We start from the raw sequence: 19,616 nt of genomic DNA, 5'->3' as shown, positions 1-19,616 counted from the left end.
GAAATACTGTAGGAAAATATTCTCTAGATTGCTGGCTGTTCTGTTAACCCCTTCAATTTTGCCACTGAGGTACATCTTGCCTCACCTTGGTTCTGACCCCCTGTGGTGACGTGAGCCTTCCTTCCTCTCCCTCACATCTGCTTTGTCTAGGTCAGGGTCGACAGAGTAGCAGGTTCTCCCCCACTGCTGCGAGGGCCACCTGGGGAACAGCTGGTGCACATCTGTGCCAGAATCCATGTTCACTGAAGCTGTACTGCTCTCCCCGATGCTGGGTGATCCAATAAGGTAGCCTTTCCTTTCACTCCTCTACTAAATTCCCCAGGGTGCCAGGAACACAAGACAAATATATGTAGCTGAATTTTTAAAAAGGTTAAAAATAATGGAAGAGGATAACACAGAGCACACATAAAAACTGAAAACTGAATAATAGATGTCATTGTTCTAAGATTTCCTGGCCTTTCTTGCCCCAGGGAGCTTCACAATTGGCTGCCCTTCCCCACAAGGCCCAAGTATCCACTTCCTTGCTTAGGGCTACATTCTTTTACCCAAATTCTCTCTTCCCCTTTTGGGCACTGCCCTCCTTTCTCCTGAGTTCTTAAGGCAAAATGTAAAGCTTCCATTCCCTGCACCTAATTACATATGAAAAAATGGAGCACACTTTTGCTAAGTTCTCTCTAGGACTTGTAAAAGTTCCCTAATCGCTGCAGGGAAAAGGTTCATCAAGGTGGTTTTCATCCTACTAAAAATTCCATTTCCCACTAAATAAAAAACAGGCAGAAGTTTACCATCCTTTAGAATGCAAAGCTTAGCCATCATTCTTTCCTTTAAAATATTTACTATTTTTCTTTTTACATATTAATTTAATATTTCCTAATGATTTACTGACTGCTAGACATAGTCCAGACACTTTTATACATTTTCTGGTCTCACAACTATGCTGTCTAAATTTTATTGTCTATTTTATAGATGAGAAACTTGAGGCTCAAAGTATTGCAGCATTTTGTTTGAGATCATATAACGATTAAGTTGGTGAAAAAGTTTGAATTGAGTTCTAACTGCTAAATGCTGTCACTTGATGCTGGACTAAGTTGCCTCAATTACATATTCTTCTTTTTTTCTTCCCTCCCTACCTCCCTTTCTTCTTTCCTTGGGAACACACCATATTCAGGCTCTCATGAAGCTTACATTTCAGTTAGGATTGTACATAGAGACAGATAATAAATATATAAACAAATTTGTATATTTATTATGTCAGTGGGTGAGTGCTGAACTCCACGCCCTACTGCTCCCTAAAAAGAAAACATATAATGGGGACCAGGGAGTGCTAGGGCAGCAGGTTGTAGCTTATGCGGGGTCTCTGAACTCTGTAGCACAAGACCCTCACATTTCAATTTACAAGTTAAAGTTCACTCCACTAGCTCCTTTTCCAGCTAAATATTAATTAAAGTGAAAAATAATTTATCATTTATATCTTTCTTTCTAAGGTCCAGTGTTTTTAATGAATATGTTGCAAAGATCATATTATATTGTTATTTTGAGGAGTGTTCCACAAATATTACAAAACTTGATAAGACAAGGTTACTGCTCACCACAGAGCGGGGGACTGTGCCACCTCAACCATTGTTACTGGGTCTCCAAAAAGAAAGGCAAATTGGATTTCATTGAGAATTTGATGCTTTGTTTAGATGGTGCTTTCAAAGCAAAAGATTGACTGAGATTGGGTAAGGATCAAAATATTACAGGTTAAAATTGATGGAAATACTGAAGTAAGAAATTTGAGGCAAGGAGTTCAGAGTCTTGGGGAAACATAAACCAACTGTTGATGCTTCCTAAGGAAATGAGGGTGTTTGGGGAGCTTCCTGTAGCGATCAATCAAGTCATTCGCAGACAAGAGCATCTTAGAGTATAATTATGCTAATAAACTTACAAAGACAATGGGATGATAAAGTCAAGTTAATGTAGATATAACAATATAAGTAAATTGAATATATAAAATTAGGGTTAAAAATCGTTCATGTAGATAATATGGATATATTTTTAATTCCGAAAAGTTGGGATTGAAAATTACGTGAAATGTTATAATTAGAAATGATTGTCAGTTTTGAATTTGTTTACCTTATCTTCTGTCTGGAATTTCAGAGCTCTCTTGACTTCTTTTTCTTTTTTTTTTTATAATTCTTTTTTTTTTTGAAAGATTTATTTTTATTTATTTATACAAGCACTGGGTATAGTCAGCGCAGGAGGGTGAGAGAATTCACCAGAGTCAGAGCGGGGAGCAAAACAGGCAGAAGGACCGAAGTACACTGCTGAGGGGAGCAGCGGGCGGCAGGAGAGGTCTGCGCGCCATGTGGGACCCTCCTCTGGTGGCCGGGGAGGAGCCGGGGATCGAACCAGCGCTGCAGAGGCTGCGGGCAGCTTCGCAACCCAGCGCTCAACCGCTGCGCCACCGGGGAGGCCCTCTCTTGACTTCTTTTTGTCATCTCATTCCACAGTTTATAAAGGAGAAGGATTTTGTTTCTGATCCATCCTAAATCTGTTAAGGTAAATTCTATGAAAATATATTCTTCCATTTGCCTACATGAGCTAAGGATCATGCAAGAGTAATTCTAGGCCAAACTATTTTTCTTTACAACATTATAATTTAATACTTGATCACTAGGTAAGTCTTCTCATTTTTTTTACTTTTAAAACCTGGACCCCAAATTACATACTGCCTCCTTCAGATGTGGTTCTTTTATGATTGTGAAATGTTAGAATGGGGGTGAGAAGAAATAATGGAAAGGTTTCTTTGGCAAGTTCCCCAAAATACTTTTAATATGAGCTGGCCAATCTGGAGAAGTGGATCATAATTCATGTTTGGTAGACTGGCCATTCATTCACTATGATGCATTTTAGCTATAGCACAGCTGTCAGACCAAGGAAGTTATAAATCTTTATACATGTGAGCATTCACATTTAATTAATAATAATGAGCCAAGTTGTCTCTAGCAGTAGATGATGCAATAGAGAGAACCAAGTCTGAGAAGTGATGATAAAGATGGTGTGTGAAAGTATTATTTCTGGATCAATCCAGTTTAAATGCCAATAATACTAAGCTTTCTTGTTATTTTCCATATCTTGCACTTCAATTAGGCCCTTATAAGGTTTGGACTTGGGATTTTCTAATGCTTCTTTTACTTTTTTTAAAGATTTATTTATTTATACAAGAACTGGAGTATAGTCAGAGGCACCGGAGGCTGAGAGAATTCACCGGAGACAGCGCGGGGAGCAGAACAGGCAGATGGACCAAAGACACTGTTGAGGGGAGCAACGGGCGAGGCAGGAGAGGGCTGCTGTGCCATGTGCTGAAGAGGCTGCGGACAGCTTCACAGTGCCGCGCTCAATCCGCTGAGCCACCAGGGAGGCCCCTCTAATGCTTCTTTCAAAACACGAGCTATTTCTACTTTAGAAAAGATAGTAGAACAAACTCAGATCTCTCAAATTTCTAATGCAGGATTTTAGAACATATATCCTCATTCCTGAGTGCTATCAGTTGAACCAAAGTTCCCAGAAAGTGTGTTTTGGGTATTGGGTAAGTACAGTGTCCAGAGTCCACGATTTGTAAATGATCTTTGGATTCAACCAGCCATGCTGACTCCGCAGCACTAAGCTCTATAGGCAGTAAGAAGCTTTCAAAGGAACAGAAAAAAACAAACCAAAACAAACCCTAAAATTCTGACTATACATTTGAGGATACCAAAGAGGCAGGCTGGGGAGCGAAGGGGCAAGGGAGCCCAATGGATTAAGGTGGAGGACTATGGGTGTATTAGTGGGTGTAGCATAGTAACATACATCTGAAGGGTTGTGAACCTTATCCCTAAATCACATACACTGTTAAAACCAGTGTTATCTTAATAAAAAAAATAATAAAGTACTTTTACTACTTCATCCCGCACTTTACATGTTACAAGGTAGCCTAAATGATGGCCTTCCTAAAAACCTCTAAAAACAGGGTCTCCCTGGTGGCGCAGGCGGTTGAGCGCTGCACTGCGAAGTTGTCTGCAGTTTCTGCAGAGCGGGTTTGATCCCGGCCAGGCAGCGAGAATTCCACATGGCGTGGCAGACCTCTCCTGTCTCACCCGCTGCTCCCCTCAGCAGTGTATTTCATCAGTCTGCATCTTCTGCTCCCTGCTCTGTCTCTGGTGAATCCTCTCACCCTCCCGCACATCTGGCTTGTACCCCGGTTCTTGTATAAATAAATAAATCTTTAAAAAAAACAACAAACCTCTAAAAACAAGTCCCTATTTACACGATGAAGAATACATGCAGGTTTCAGGAAAACAAAACAACCAGAATATATCCATGAAAGTCTTATTTTACTGGTATTTAATGTGCAGTAGATGATGTACTTCTGGGGTACACTGATGGGTGATGGGGAAGAAAGCTTTTTTTTAACTCTCTTACCTGAGTACTATTTGTCATCAAAACTAATCAAGGTGATGCCTGATTAACTGACTAATTCTCCTGGTGTTTCCCAAAGGAATTCATACTTAGGTGCACAATGAAACATGTACATGTGTTTCCAACATGTTACAGAGCAGTCCCGATATAAAACGGGTTGCCTGGCTTTAGGACATCCTTTTCCCCCTAACAAACATAGCATTGTTTGTGGGAGTTGGAGGTAATCTGGGTGTCTATCACTAGGGTAGAGGATAGGTATAATGTTCTCTATGGAACCTTATATGGCAGCAGCCAGAAGCAATACATTGAATGTACACCCAGCAACATGTGACACAGTGTGGGGAAGCTTAAGCAAAAAAGAATGTAATCTGTAGCCCAATACAATGTATAGAAAGCTTTAAGAAAGTACAGAAAACTAAAATGAATGTTTTATAAGAATAACACAGATAAGAGAACATTCATCAAAGATATCAGAAAGGTTTGGGAAAGGATTAGGGTGAGACTGGGGAGCAAAGAAAATCAACAGGTTAAATGAGAGAGGGGCCCAGCACAGCCCATTGTTGAAAGTGTTTGCTTTGTTTCCCTCATGAATACAATGGAATGGATTTGGTTCATCCAGGAATCCTGGCCCTGAAGGAGTGCAGCACAGGATATTTCAGCAAGATTGGATAGGCGATAGTGTGCGCCACTGATATGAGCTAGGTAGAAGGGAGTACTGGGAGGGAGATGGACTGTTGAAAAGGATCTCCAAGGGAAGTGAAGACAGGGACATCACTATCTTCTTCTTATTCTGTCTGCTTTTCCATAATGAGAGCAAAAATTTTTTAGATTGAAAAAAAATCCAAGGCCAAGTACACACCACAAGGAGCCACTTTTCTCTCATTAAAAGTGAAGATCCATCACGTGAGGGAAAGAAATCTCCAGAACACATTGGGAATGCTCAGTCTCACTTCACTGGGGAGTTTCTGAATCCACAATTAATTGGCTGCATCTGGACTAATTTCCCCAGGTATAATTTGTCTCCATAAGAAGCCAACCTTTAAAATCTTGCAATGCATTAAGTATAGCAGAAAAAGTGAAACTGAAGGGGAAAAAAGTCATCCCAATTTTAAAGTCATCTGTGAAATAATGGTAAATGGTACAATGCTGGCATAATGCTCTGTTTAAGAGTCCTCAGAGATTCTTTGTGTATATATATTCTTCAAATATACTTAAAACTTGAAATATTCCTAAGTCTTAAAATGTTTGTTTTTAAGAAGCTTTAAGTTTCTTTTTCCTGGAGCATGGAGTTTTTGGTATGCAATTTTGTGACAGAAAATGATTTCAAGTTCAAAGTTGCTGACAAACAAGTGAAACAAAATAACATCATAAAGATAATTTGGGGTATGGCTGCAATATAGAGGCAAATTAAAAAATATAAATACATTTTAAGACAAATCTTACATGAGGGTTTAAATGCTAAAATCTACATTATTTATTAGGAATAAAGGTAGTTAGACATATTGTCTTGAATTCAGAAAAAGACAAATCTTTAAAATGAAAGTTTCAAGGGAAAAGTTGGTATTTGAGGGAGACTTTAAAAAATGGGTAGATTTTAGGTGGAGAAAAGGTCACTGAAAGCAAAGGGAACAATTTGAACAAAAGATCAGGAATGATGAAAGTGAAGTCACATTTGGAAAATGTTGAGTGATCCCATTGTTAGGTTATAAGATCAGTCATAACAAGAAACACCAATAAAATTCACACTTACTGAGTGCTTGGCACTGTTCTGAATGCTTAAAATAGATTAATTCATTTAATATTTACACAATTGTAAGAGTGAACTTCTTATGTGAAGAAATTGAGGCATGGAGAGATGACATCTGAGATCACACAGTGACAAACCCAGCATGCTAAACTCTGCTGTGTGGGTTTTGATAATAATAAAAGGGTAGTCTGGGTGTCAATTACAGGGTTTCAACTCAACTGAGGTAAACTGAGAGACGTGAAGATTAGATTTTGGAACAACAACACTCATATATGACAAGTTACTGGCAACATATTTTGGTCGCATCATGTAGAATAGATCAGAATAGGAAGCAAGTGAGTGAAGGGGCCAGTTCTGATGTTATGATAAGGGAAGGTGGTGACAGTGGAAGTGTATCTAAGAGCTGGAAGGGAGGGGGAGAAATAAGATGATTTTGGAAAATCTAGTCTGAGTTGCTTGACAGTATCCTTATGGGAAAGAGAGGCTATGACTTGGATTGGGAGAAGCAAAAAAACTGGTGGGGCAACAAGGTAGACATACCTAGCAGGCTTTCAGAAATATGGGTTTTCTTTTGCTTAGAGAGGACAACATTGGAGGTCAAGTTCAGTAGTAAACCAAGCAGGGAGCAAGGAGGCTAATCTATGTCCAGGAGTTCATGTCCTGAGGATCACCGCACAGGAGAAACTAATGAGGATTGAACTGTAGGAGGAAAATGACTACATGTCCAGTGGTTTTTGACCTTTCTCCTAACCTAAGCCATATAACACACAATCATGTCATGAACTGATCACTTTTGTTTAGGATAAGGTAGGTTATCAGAGCCAATGTGAAGGCCACTCTTAGTTGTTAGTAATGAATCCCTCATGTTCCTGTTCTGCTTCAATGCTCAGCCCTAACGTGTGTTTGGGTGTGCAGTCTACAGTGGGGTAACATCTTATAGCTGTGGCTCTTCATCAACAATTATTATTTTATACTCTCTGGCTTTCCTATTTCTGAAAGAATGCTGCTGGCATCAGTGCCATCAATTCTGAAAGGGAACTTGCCTCTTCCACAATAAAAATGACATTTTCATCCAGTTTGTCAGTGGTCTCAGGAGAAAATATTTGTTCTGTATTTGCCCTCTTGTGAAGTCCAGTGACCTGCCATTTTCAAATTCAGGAAGTCATCCATTATAGAAGCTCAAGACAGTGTGGAAATTATTTATACTTTTAAGAAAATATAATGATGCATATTTTGCAAGTGAGCTCTTCATTTGTGTTTTACACAACACCTGGTGTGATCCATCCATCCATTCTGCAAATGTTCATTGTCACCTACTTGAGTAACAGTGTGAAGAGGAGAGAACATGAACACACTTGTCTTCAGAGAGCTTGGAGTTACCAATAGACAAGCTATGAATTTTGTATATTTCCTTAAATGAAAAGTACTATTAAAAAGGAAATAAGAAAAAATAGGGAAAATCTTAATTTCTTAAATTGTTAGAACTGCAAAAACCAGGTGTAGGTAAGGTAAAAAGTATCAGGCTTTTCTGCCCTCCTGCCATTAGGATAGATGATGGATCCCTGTGGTCCCGAATGCATGCCTGATGGCGGGCACCTGGAGTAGGCTGTGGGCATAGGTAGATGGGATTCGACTGGCCTTTTAAGGGTGGCATCACGGGGATGCCAGCAGAAGCGGAGAGGAGAAACAGAGAAGCAGGAGCAAAAGAATCACGAGAACAAGGCCACCAGAGAACTCCAGAGAGCCCAGATAGAGGGAGGATTTGCTGGGGGCTGGGCCCCTCAGCACCCCTGCCTGCCGTGTACCTGGTAAATCTAAATAAAAGACCTACAAAAGCCACTGAGGACTCTGACTCCTCCTTTACGCGGTCTGCTGGATCAGAAAACCTGCACAGTGCCCCTTCCTGCCTCTACACCAGGTAAATAAGGTTAATTAGCCATTCTTGAAAAAAGGAGGAGAATATCTATGAGTGTTGGGTGAAGACATTGTAAATTCAGAAAATGTGCTTCACTAAAAATTAGCTGATGAGGTCGGGCCTTAGGAATTTTCCCTTCCTCAGGTGTCTATTGTGTGGTTGTTTCACAATGGAGGAATCTTTCTTACCTATGTTGAACTGTATTTGTTTAGATCTGCTTAATCTTGATGGCTGACTCTATAAAGAGGTGTGTTCTTAAAAAGGTAACTCATCCTTAGTCCGAATTTCATATTTTGTATTAAATTTTTAATTGTCCAGCTGGCCCTCATTTTAATTAAATGCCTAGACAATTTTGGGTGGCACTGCCTTCTTCTGATATCTCTATTCTGTCTCTGACAAATTCCTGTAATTTGTTTCTACTTAAAAAATTAAAAAAAACTCCAAGTGAAAATCTTTTCACTGAAAATGTAAGCCTCACTCATAGTATGAATGTTATTAATTATATTTAAACTATTTTTTGGAGCAGATTTAAAGTAATAAGGACAAAACCAGTGGTTCTAAGATAGAATACAATTAGTAACTGCAAGAACATGTAGTTATTCTCAGGAAGGAGCATGGAAAAGTATCTTCTTCCAACTTAATAACACAGTGGGAAAAATCTGATGGGCTCCATGGAGAGAATAGAGATTCCTGGATCCACAGCCGCTAATAACTTGCTTTGGGACCAGGAAAAAAATCATTTCACTTGCTACTGGCTGGCCTTTCACAGCTGGAATACGAAGGTTAATTAGGCTGTTGCTTGGGTAAGCAGGAAAGAAAATTCCGGCTCTGTTGGCTTCACGCCAACAATCCAAACCCAAAACATGATATCGGCTCAAATGACCTTAATAACTCCTTCAAACTTTCATATTATGAGAAATTTGGAGCTTTAAGGAAAGCAGAAAAAGTGGTAGTCAAAGGAAGTGTTAAAGAGAAACAATTAAAGATGCCTGTGGAAGAAAAACAGGAAAATAATTGAACAAGGAGTTTCAATGTTTGTAAAGCAAACTCTCACAGAAACTATGACGAGAAGGCTGGGTTGTCTTGGCTCTATAATTTTAGTTCTAAGGTTGATTAAATTTGTATCTTAATTATATATCCATACATGGTTAAATATCATTGAAGAGAGTTAATGAGGTCATAAAATAGGTTATAAAGTATCAGCTAGGGCAAATATGTAAGCTCCATTACCAAAGTGTAAGAACTGTAAAGGTAGCCTTTCTCTAATCAAGATGATCAATCCATTAGCCTCAGATACCTTTAAGCACAAGTTGAAAGCAGAGTCATTTCAACATGCAAAACATAATTTAAGGAGCATTTTCCAAGAAAAAATTAAGTGAGTAGACGTACGGTTATCTCCTAACTTCACAGGTAAATTACTACTGACCTATTAGGTAAACTCTGAAAGGATATGAGTTGGAGCAGCACAGAGATCACTGTATTTGATATGGAGCTATGCTCAGTAATTTCAATGAAATTAAGAGCAAGAAATTGTTCTCTTGAAGATGACTCAGAGCTCAAATACTAGGCAGGGGTCTCCTTACCAGTAGTTCTGAGGGAATACCATTGCATGTCCACAAATAATAGAATGGAAAAGACTGTCACTTAAAGACATGGGGTCTGGATTGAGTATTTTATTCTTCAAGGATTTTCTTATTAGAATGATTATGAAAAATAGAAATTGTAGTTCTGATCACAGGATTCTATATAAAAAAAACCCTTAACTCTTGATCTTCTCTTCTAAAGGGGTACAGAAGATAGTTAATTTCTGTACTATTTTCTAATCATACTAGTGATACTTGTTAATCCCCAAGTGGCTACCTTTGATTTTTCATATGGACATCCAGATTTTCATATTTAGGTTTTACTAGAATTAAGTATTATGTGTGGATATTTGATTTTACTGAATGGTAACTTTCTGGATCTCAAGCTCCCTTTTTTAAAACATTGCTAGTGGTCCAAGAAATCAATTTTACCTGTGGAAAGAAATGGTGAAATGTACTAGACTTTGAATAATTTACAGTACCTTTTTAGAAAAAAAGTAAATATTTTATATATTTTATGGTAAATAAAACATGTATTTAGAAGAACAACATAAATACTTGATAAGTACCTGGGTCTCTGTTACTTGGAATATTTTTGCACATTATGCATTATATATTTAGAGTCACAATATATTTTACATGTTTGCTTTTAGTGAATGTCCAATCCAGAGTGGTAGGTGAAGGTGGCTTTTGTATGTTACTAATTTTTCTAGGTTATAGATCTTTACTTTCAAAAGACCCTTGTTTTCCACCCAAGGTTCAATTTTTCTTTCCCTCTTTCAATAATGGAAATACAAACAGGTGTAAGAACATGCTTTTGATTTAGAGACTGGGTAGTGAAATGGCTCGTAGGAGCCAAGTGTGGAAAATGATAGCCAGACCTTCAGCAGATGGTTAATGAGTTAGAGAAACTGTCACAGGTAGGCATTTCTTAATATGTAAAAATTAGGGGTTATTCTAGAAGCACAATTTTTTTTCCAATCTTAGAATTACTAACTCACCTTCACCTTGTATATCAATTTTCAGAAATGGAAAGGGTCAGAATTACTTGTTCAATGTTTACCTCTATTAAAAATTAAACAAATGTATACATTTGAAGTATAAACCTAAGCATATGCATACTTTATAATATTTCTGGTAGATGATATAGTGGTATAGCAGTCCCAATTTGACAAGATATATGTTCAAGTTGTCTGATTCCCATATACTACATATATGCAGGCTTTATGCACACAGATAATAAAGCAAACGTGTGGACTCCTTATATAGACCAGTGGGGTTTACATTAGAGTATCTCTAGCTTTCTTATGCTAGTCCAGATGGGTGATTTATGTCCACTTACAAAAAGGAAGGGAATTCCTTTCTCCAGTATTTATTGGAAATCTATTAGGCATAGTTTTCTTTGCAACTACTTGGTGAGATTGATATTTTATGCAATTAAGTAATTTATGAGAATAGTTGAAACATGTACCCAATAATTATTTTAAAAAACACTAGGGACCATACAATGGCATATAACTCTCACTCCACCCCATTTCCACTCCCAGTTCCACTTCATGTATGCACAATAATATTTGCTGAATATATTGCTTTTGTTAAAAAGAGACAAACTGCCGTACTACACATGTAGTTCTGCAGCTTGCTCTTGGCACTTAGTATTGAGAATGCTTATTTTATCCTTAATTTACAAAAGAGGAAAAGGAGCTTTGGGGGAAGTTACTGCCTTAGCAATTGGCAGAACTAAGAGTTAAGTCTGTCTAGCTTTATATCTCAGGTTTGTTTTATTTCTCCTTTTTGTTACGTGAAGTGTGGGGTGATTTTTCACTATAAATGGTGATGACTGCCACCAAGCCTACGTAGATTTACGAAGCACCTAAAATCTTTCCTCTCCTCTCCCTTTATGCATTCTTATCCCAACTTTTAGAATCTTCTTTCCCAGCCCTCGGGTTTCCAGTGCCTTTATATACCTTACAACACTCCACTTGAGCTGTCCTTATTATAGCCCTGTATCCTTATTGTTTTCTCTACAAATGCCTATGCCTTCCCCTCAATTCTCTCCACTTCACACGGTTCACACACAATTAGAAATTCTTTTCTAAACAAGAGAGCTGGATATTGGGTAGTCTATCTGGGGAAAGTATACCACAAGAGAAAAGGACAAAGTACCCTCCATCCTGGCCACAAAGGTAGGCACAGACCTCGCTTAGCCCATTTTAATGCCAGCAAGCACAGGGCAGCTTCACTATAGTTTGGGAAGATGGATAAAGGAGAGTCTCAGAGCCCTCAGTGGATTTTTCAGGCTTTAACGTACTCTCAGGGAAGCAGGTACGCAGGCACACCAGGCAGGGAGGCTGGCATGCAAGGAGGCAGGCACAGGCCAGGCAGAGGGGGCTGGGAGGCAGGCAACAACCAAACCTCTTAACCCCCCATGAACATTAACTCCTTCTCTGGGCTCTCTCTGGCATTCTCTTGTGCGCTCACCTCATTTGCAGTCACTCGTCCTCTGGATCATCCTCTCATAGCTGCCCCCATCTCTGAGTGATGCTGCCCTTATAGCACTGACTTTAGGTTCAGGTGTGCACATTTATGTATGCATGCACACCCATGCTCCAGGTGTCCACAATCAGGCACACATGCCCCTCACCCATGTTCCCAAGCGCCCTCTTCATCAACACAATTAAGGCCAGCAGGTGAGAGCCACAGAGGTCGAGGGCATAAAAAAGCCTGATCAACTCAATTTTTCCCTACTTCTTTCATAGCACCTTGTCCTCCTTGTGAGAAGGGTGAGCTCATGATCCAAACTGGGTCCCTCCCGGCAACTTTCTAAATACAGTGTAAATTGGTCCCTTTTAAAACTGTAAGGAGGTAGTTGTGATGCTGTCTCTGGCTGTGTTCCCTGCTAGTTGAAGAGATTTCTCTGTCAACAGGACAAAGGTAACTTTGCATGCAAATGAGGATTTTAGGCAAAGAAAATAAAGTGTGTCTAGAAGAGAGAGAGAACATGCCAGCCTTGATTAACTGCAGGAAGGTAAGCATGGTAGAGAATAAGACACAACGAGGCTGGAGAGGTGAGCAGTGCTAGAACCCCAAAGCTAAGAACAGGGTGTTAACTCAAGGCCATGGGAAGGAGTTGGAGGGACTCGGTGTTTCATGAAGTGGCAATCAGTGCTGTTGGATGCCAGCAAAGGTAACTGACATGGGCAAGAGTGGAAGTTAGTGGTAGAATATTTATGGGTTAGTTTTGGAAATATCAGAACTAGAGAACAGAATTTAGAAAATGGACACCAACCAAGGGAGGCCAAGCAATAAGGACAATCCTGTCAGTGCTTTGCAATAGATATGGCTTCACAGAAACATACCACAACCAGACCCATGGCATTCTTATGGATGCCAGTTCCATCATGCTGAATAGTGTCCCCACTGTTCCTACAGTTAGGTGTCACTTCCTCCTCCTTTGGTGTCATATTCAAAGTTTTGGAGGTGATTGATGGCCACGTCTGAATCACAGACCCATAACTTAGCTGCCAAAAGACTCTTAGAATATCTAATTCCTATAGACTTCAACAACGGGGGGCTGGCTTCCTTCCCACCCAAATCTCACAAGGTGTGGAATTCTCCCACAAAATAGACAAAGGAAGAAAGAGTAGTTAGACTATCAGGCAGCCAGGAAAAGAGGTAAATATCTTATTCTCATGATTATTTTAGAGAAATCATTTCTTCTGCTTTTTCGGGAATGGAGGGGTAATGGTGGTGGCTGTCATGATGATCCAGATAAAGAGAGACAGTGGTGTCCCAGGCTACAGATATAGCATATGGCAGTGCACATGGATTTAAGAGACCTTAATGATGTAAAGTTAAAATGGCTTATTGGTCTGGAGGTTGTGGGTGGTGGTAAAGAAGAGCAAGGTGTGAAGGAGAGAGTTTCTAGGTTGGGCAGCTTGTTGGATAGTGGTATTTTCCACTTACAAAACAAAGAGATGGAACAGACTCCCTACAAGGTTCATTTTACCCCTACTTTGCAGATAAGAGACTCAAAAAAGTTAAATACCCTGCTTAGTCATCACTCATGAGTGACATAAGCAGGGTACAGCCCAGGCTTGTTTGAATAAAAAAAAAAAAAAGCTCCTGTCCTTTCTCTTATAACAAAGTGCTCTGAGTATCAGAATAGAAAGATTGGGTAGTCATCAATTAAAACCTTAGTCTTGGGGGCCTCCCTGGTGGTGCACGGATTAAGTCTCAGCACTATCAAGCTATTGGCAGCCACTGCAGCATGAGTTCGATCCCCAGCCAGTCAGGGAACAAACCCACATGGTACAGCAGACCTCTCCTGTTTGGCTCACTGCTTCCCTCAGAAGTGAATTTCAGTAGATATGCCTGTTCTGCTCCCCACTCTGTCTCTGGTGAATCCCCTGTACCTCTGGTCTACACCTCAGCTCTTGTATGCATTAAAAAAGCTCTTAGTCTTATATTTGCACATTCATATTTTCCTAAGAAATGTTTCCAATTAAAAATTCTAATGCAAGTTTTATTTTTATAGGAAAACAAATTGTTAGAATTTTTCAGTTTGTGGCCAGATTGGTCTTTCATCATACTTTATTCTGCATTGTTTAGTGACTAAAGTTACTTATATTTACACTTGTATATTATTATTATTTGGCCTCGTCTTTCTAAAGGCCTCTCAAATGTTCAGGGGTGCTTAAGTTAGCTAGAGAAAATGTCAGTTGTATATTATAAATACTCTAGAATTTACATGAACTTAACAAATATTTATTTTGTACTGCTATGTGTTCTAGGCACTGGGAATGAAGAAATAGGGAAAAATAGTCTGTGCTTTCATGAAGTTTCTATTGTAGCTGGCAGAAACTGACACTCTAAAAAATGAATATATAATGTCTTTGATTGAAAAGGACCATGGAAAGCGTGAGTAAGAAGTTCTGGTCATGTAGAGTAGAACGGTAATTCTTATTTTATTAAGGTAATACCTTATCAAACTAAAGGAAGAGGAAGGAAGTGGTCAATGTACCTGGAATAAGAGTTTCTTGGGCCTCCCTGGTGGCGCAGCGGTTGAGTGCTGGGTTGCGAAGCTGCCCACAGACTCTGCAGCGCTGGTTCGATCCCCTGGTTCGATCCCCTGCTGCTCCCTGGCCACTGGAGGAGGGTCCCACATGGCGCGCAGACCTCTCCAGCTGCCCGCTGCTCCCCTCAGCAGTGTACTTCGGTCCTTCTGCCTGCTCTGTTCCCCACTCTGGCTCTAGTGAATTCTCTCACCCTCCCACACTTCTGACTGTACCCAGTGCTTGTATAAATAAATAAATAAATCTTTAAAAAAAAAAAAACTTATGCTCTCTGATAAAAATATTAAAAAAAAAAAAGAGTTTCTTGCTTTTTTTTTTTTGGCAGAAGGAACAGAATTGCAAGTGCAAAGGCACTATTGCAAAATCATTTTGACCTCATGTTTCACAAGTACATTGTCTATTCCCTTTGCCACAATGGGCAAAAAATGCTAGAAAAGAGGCAAAGAAAAAGCTATGTGAGGTTTTTGCTTGACTCCAAAACATTTCTGAATGTTTTTCCTCAGTTGTTTCTAGAGATATATCTGTGAGAAAGATGCTTTTCAGGCTTATGAGTTAGCAGTAAAACAAACGTTGAGTCACTGTGCCAAAAGAGCTGAGAGCTTTCCACAGTCTAAAATCTTCCTGCATTTAGGTGCAGATCAAATTGGTCATGTGAATGATAGAAAAGTTAATTGCTATTGACTGTAGAATAGACTTATTTCTGAATTTTCTCTAATAGTAAAGACAGGTGTAAAATCATTCCTAATTTTGAGTGTTAAATATAGGAAACAAAAAAAAACAATTGATAACTTGCTTTTATACCAGTTCTTAGACTCTGGATGAAACTGTTGAGTGTTTTTTTTCATGGTTCCATTTAGGCTTAATGTTTTGAAACTATCATTAGCACACTAAATAGTCAAATGGCATGTCAAGAACCTGTGCAGGACCATGAATGCACTCCACAAATCCTTATTTGCTTATACGTGATGGAAGAAAATTGTTTTTATTCAATAATTAAGCATGAGGTTGCCTTTTGATTCAAGTTGTTTCTTTTTTCTATTTTATTAGAAGCTACTGCCAAATCTGTTTTTACTAAAGATTTTTTAAATCTAGGAAATGATTTTAAGCACGTTTTCTTTTGCTAGGATGATTGTAGCTTTCCGCAGTGATCATGTAATGTGATATATAAAATTAGGTTTTCTCATGTTGCATCATCTTTACCTTATACTACTGATTTAAAAAAATGACTTCATTTATGTCTTTTCAAGAGATTCTTTAAATGTGGCTTTATGTTCACAGCAAAATAGAATGGAAATTACAGAGATTTACTATATATCCCTGTCCCCATGTATAGCCTGCCCCATTATCGATAACACTTACCATAGTAGGACATTGTTACAATCAATGAACACACTTTAAAACATAATTATTACCTTAAGTCTAAGGTTTACATTAGGGTTCACTCTTAGTGTTGTACATTCTATAGAGTAGTAGTAATGTTAATGAAAAGGATCACAGATTGACTGGTCTTGGTTAAGTATAAAATTAAGAAGTTTAGTTTAGCTACCAATTAAAAGTAGGCTTTGAGAGCTGGACCGCTTTGGCAGCCCTTAGAGAAGGTATGATTTGTGGCTGCAGAACATTTTAACTGACGATTGCATTTTATGGGTGGCAGAGCTACAAAGAGGACTGAATCTACAGTCTTGACAGGACACCTATACAAAGATGAAGAGGAAGGAGTAGGACTTCAAGACCTATTGTGGGGGAAGTTTAAGTGGCTAAGCCTAAGGTCCCCCTAAACACTCTGGGTTGACAGAAGCATCACACTTAACCCTGATAAGAAAGAGCAGCTTCATCTTACCTAGTTACAGGCATGCTGTTCAAAGATGGAAGACATTTACTATCAGTGGATATCTCCTATGATGTTTTTCTCCCCCAGATCAGCCCCCACTTCCCTCATAGATTCTACACTAACTAGGATGAAGTGACAGCATGGCTAGAGGAGGAAAATATAGTTGTACTCCAGGAGGAAAGAACATATATAGAAAACCAACTATGGCACCTACTGGCAGAAGCTAGAGAGCACATTTGGGCATGGATATTGAAAGTACTGGCATAGACAAGGCAGAATATATAACTGAAGAGGGTAAAAATTATTAAGTAGGTGCTGTCCTGTAAATTGCAGTCTGATATATGATTATGGTACCACTGTAGGATACCTGTCATTTATTCTTGTGCAACCTGAATAAGTGCGGTGTGCATCTGGGGCTGATAGAGAAATGACAGCCTTTGTTCAGGAAGATAATACTGAATTCTATGTGGTTCATCAAAGAATCCCTGGCATGATAGAGCCCTACATCCAAAGCAGTGTCCAATTCCATGATGCATGTTTACACTGGCTTTCTCTGCTCTGCTTTCCTTTCTCTAATTTCTCACTCCTCACTTCTGCTTCCAGGATTTATTCCTGAATAAACTGCCTGCACAAAAGTCCATGTTTCAGTCTCATTTTGGAGTATGAGGGAGCTAAGGTAGTATGTTATGTGGCTAATCAGTTCTTTGGATTGACCTCCAAATTGTTTGCCTTATAATGCCTCTTTTTGGTTTATTTAATAGTCTTTTGTTAACTATATTTTCCCAGTACCTTAAGCTTAACTCCTTGATTTTCAATTTCTTATTTTTCATAAACAGCAGTCCCCTCTTATTCATCCTTTCACTTCCTGCAGTTTCAGTAACTATCAACCATAGTCTGAAAATATTATATACAATATGATATAAAAGGGAACGAGAGAGAACATTCACGTAATTTTTATTAAAGCATATTATTATAATTGTTTTATCTTATTATTAATCTCCTGTTCATAATAGTTTGTTTATAAATGTTAGTTTATAAATTCAACTTTATCATAGGCATGGACATATAAGAAAAACCATAGTATAATGGATTGGTTTCCACCTATGGTTGAGGCATCTGCTTGGGAACTTGAAATAAATCCCCTGTGGACAAAAAAACTTAAGATTGTACATTTTCCACTGAGTCTGTTGTGATTTCTCCCCTTTCATTTATAATCCTATTTATATGTGTTTTCTCCCATTTTCTTCTTTGTGAGCCTGGCTAGAGGTTTGTCTATTTTGTTTATTTTTTCAAAGAACCAACTTTTGGTTTCATTGATCTTTTGGATTTTTTTTTTAATTTCTATTTCATTTATTTCTGCTTTGATTTTTTATTATTTCCTTTCTTCTACTGGCTTTAGGGTTTTTTTTTTTGTTGTTGTTGTTCTTTTTCTAGCTCTTTGAGATGTGAGATTAGGTTGTTTCTTTGAGTTCTTTCTTGTTTCTTGATGTGAGCCTGCATTGCTATATATTTTCCTCTTATTACTGCTGCATCCCATACATTCTGGAAAGTGGTGTCCTCCTTGTTGTTCAACTCAAAGTATTTTTTAATTCTTCTTTGATCTTCTCATTAGTCCAGTGGTCTTCCAGTAGCATGGATCTCCATCTCCATGAAGTGGGAGGGTTCCTTATTTTCTTTTTGTGATTTAGTTCTAGTTTGATGCTTTTATGATTGGAAAAGATAGTTGGAATGATTTTGATCTTCATGTATCTGTCGATGTTTGTCTTCTGACCCAGTATGTGATCGATTCTGGAGAGTGATCCATGCAAGCTTGAGAAAAATGTGTACTCGGATTTTTTTTTGGGTGCAGTGTCCTATAGATTTCTGTTAAGTCCATGAGTTCTATGTCTTTATTTAGGGCTCTAGTGTCTTTATTTATTTTTTGTCTCGGTGATCTGTCCATTGGTTAGAGTGCAGTGTTGAAGTTTCCCACTGTATATGTATTTTCTTTAATGTCCATTTTCAGAGCTGATAATAACTGTCTAATATATTTTGGCGCTCCTTCATTTGGTGAGTATATGTTGATGAGTGTTATATCTTCCTGATGTATTATCCCTTTGATCATAATGTAGTGTCCATCTATGTATCTTTTTACTTTCTTTAATTTGAAGCCTGTTTCATCTAAGTATAGCTGCTCCTGCTCTCTTTTTTGGTCCATTTGTTTGTAGGATTGTTTTCCAAACTTTTACTTTCAGTCTGTGTTTATCTTTTGTGGTTAAATGTGTTTCCTGGAGACAGCAGAAGGTTGGATTTTGTTTTTTTAATACAGCACATGCTACTCTGTGTCTTTTTTATTGATGAGTTTAGTCCATTTACATTTAGAGTTAATATTGATATGTTGGCATCTGTATTTGCCATTTTGTTTGTCTTTTTTTGTGATTTTATTCCTTGCTTAATTCTGTTCTTCTTGATCATTCCTCTGTTGATTTTGGCTTTTGGACTTCTTGTAGAATTTTTTGGAGTAGGGATTTAGTTGTAATGAATTTCTGTTTGTCTGAGAAGGTCCATATTTTTTCTTCATAGAGGAAAGAGAGCTTTGCAGGGTAAAGTATTCATGGTTGGCATTTGCTATCTTGAAGTTTGTTGAATATGTTACTCCATTCTCTTCTTGCCCATAGTGTTTCTTCAGAGAAGTCTGAGGTTAACCTGCTTGATTTTCCCTTATAAGTTATCTGTTTCTTTCCCCTTGCCAGTTTCATTATTTTTTCTTTGCCTTGGACTCTTGCAAGCTTTACGATTAGGTGTCTTGCTGTAGTTTTCATTGTGGTAATTAGGTTTTCTTCTCACTTCTTGAATGTCTATATTTGTCTCCTTTTTCATGCTTGGGAAGTTTTCTTCAATTATCTCCTTGAACAATTTCTCAGTTCCTTTGTCTCTCTCCTCACCTTCCGGAATGCCTATAACTCTTATTTTTCCACTTATAGATTCTAATAATTGTCTAAGGGTATTTTCATTCTTCTTCCTTTGCACTTCTCTCTCTTTTTCT

General features: G+C 38.4%; 1 protein-coding gene across 1 annotated transcript in view; it reads left to right on the top strand.

Moving 5' to 3' along the window:
* The first annotated feature begins 13,172 nt into the window (after positions 1–13,172).
* ST8SIA6 (ST8 alpha-N-acetyl-neuraminide alpha-2,8-sialyltransferase 6) overlaps positions 13,173–19,616 on the top strand; it is a 125,169-nt gene continuing 118,725 nt past the window's right edge. The window contains exon 1 of the mRNA XM_037509840.2: positions 13,173–13,289. Coding sequence (XP_037365737.1) covers positions 13,173–13,289 — 117 coding nt within the window. The remainder of the gene's footprint in view (positions 13,290–19,616) is intronic.

The sequence above is a fragment of the Talpa occidentalis genome, unplaced genomic scaffold (genome assembly GCF_014898055.3).
Source record: "Talpa occidentalis isolate TD23 unplaced genomic scaffold, MPIMG_talOcc4v2.1 talOcc4.14, whole genome shotgun sequence".
Taxonomy (NCBI): domain Eukaryota; kingdom Metazoa; phylum Chordata; class Mammalia; order Eulipotyphla; family Talpidae; genus Talpa; species Talpa occidentalis.
The sequence above is the reverse complement of the archived record's forward strand: the minus strand, read 5'-3'. Positions and strand labels throughout refer to the sequence as shown.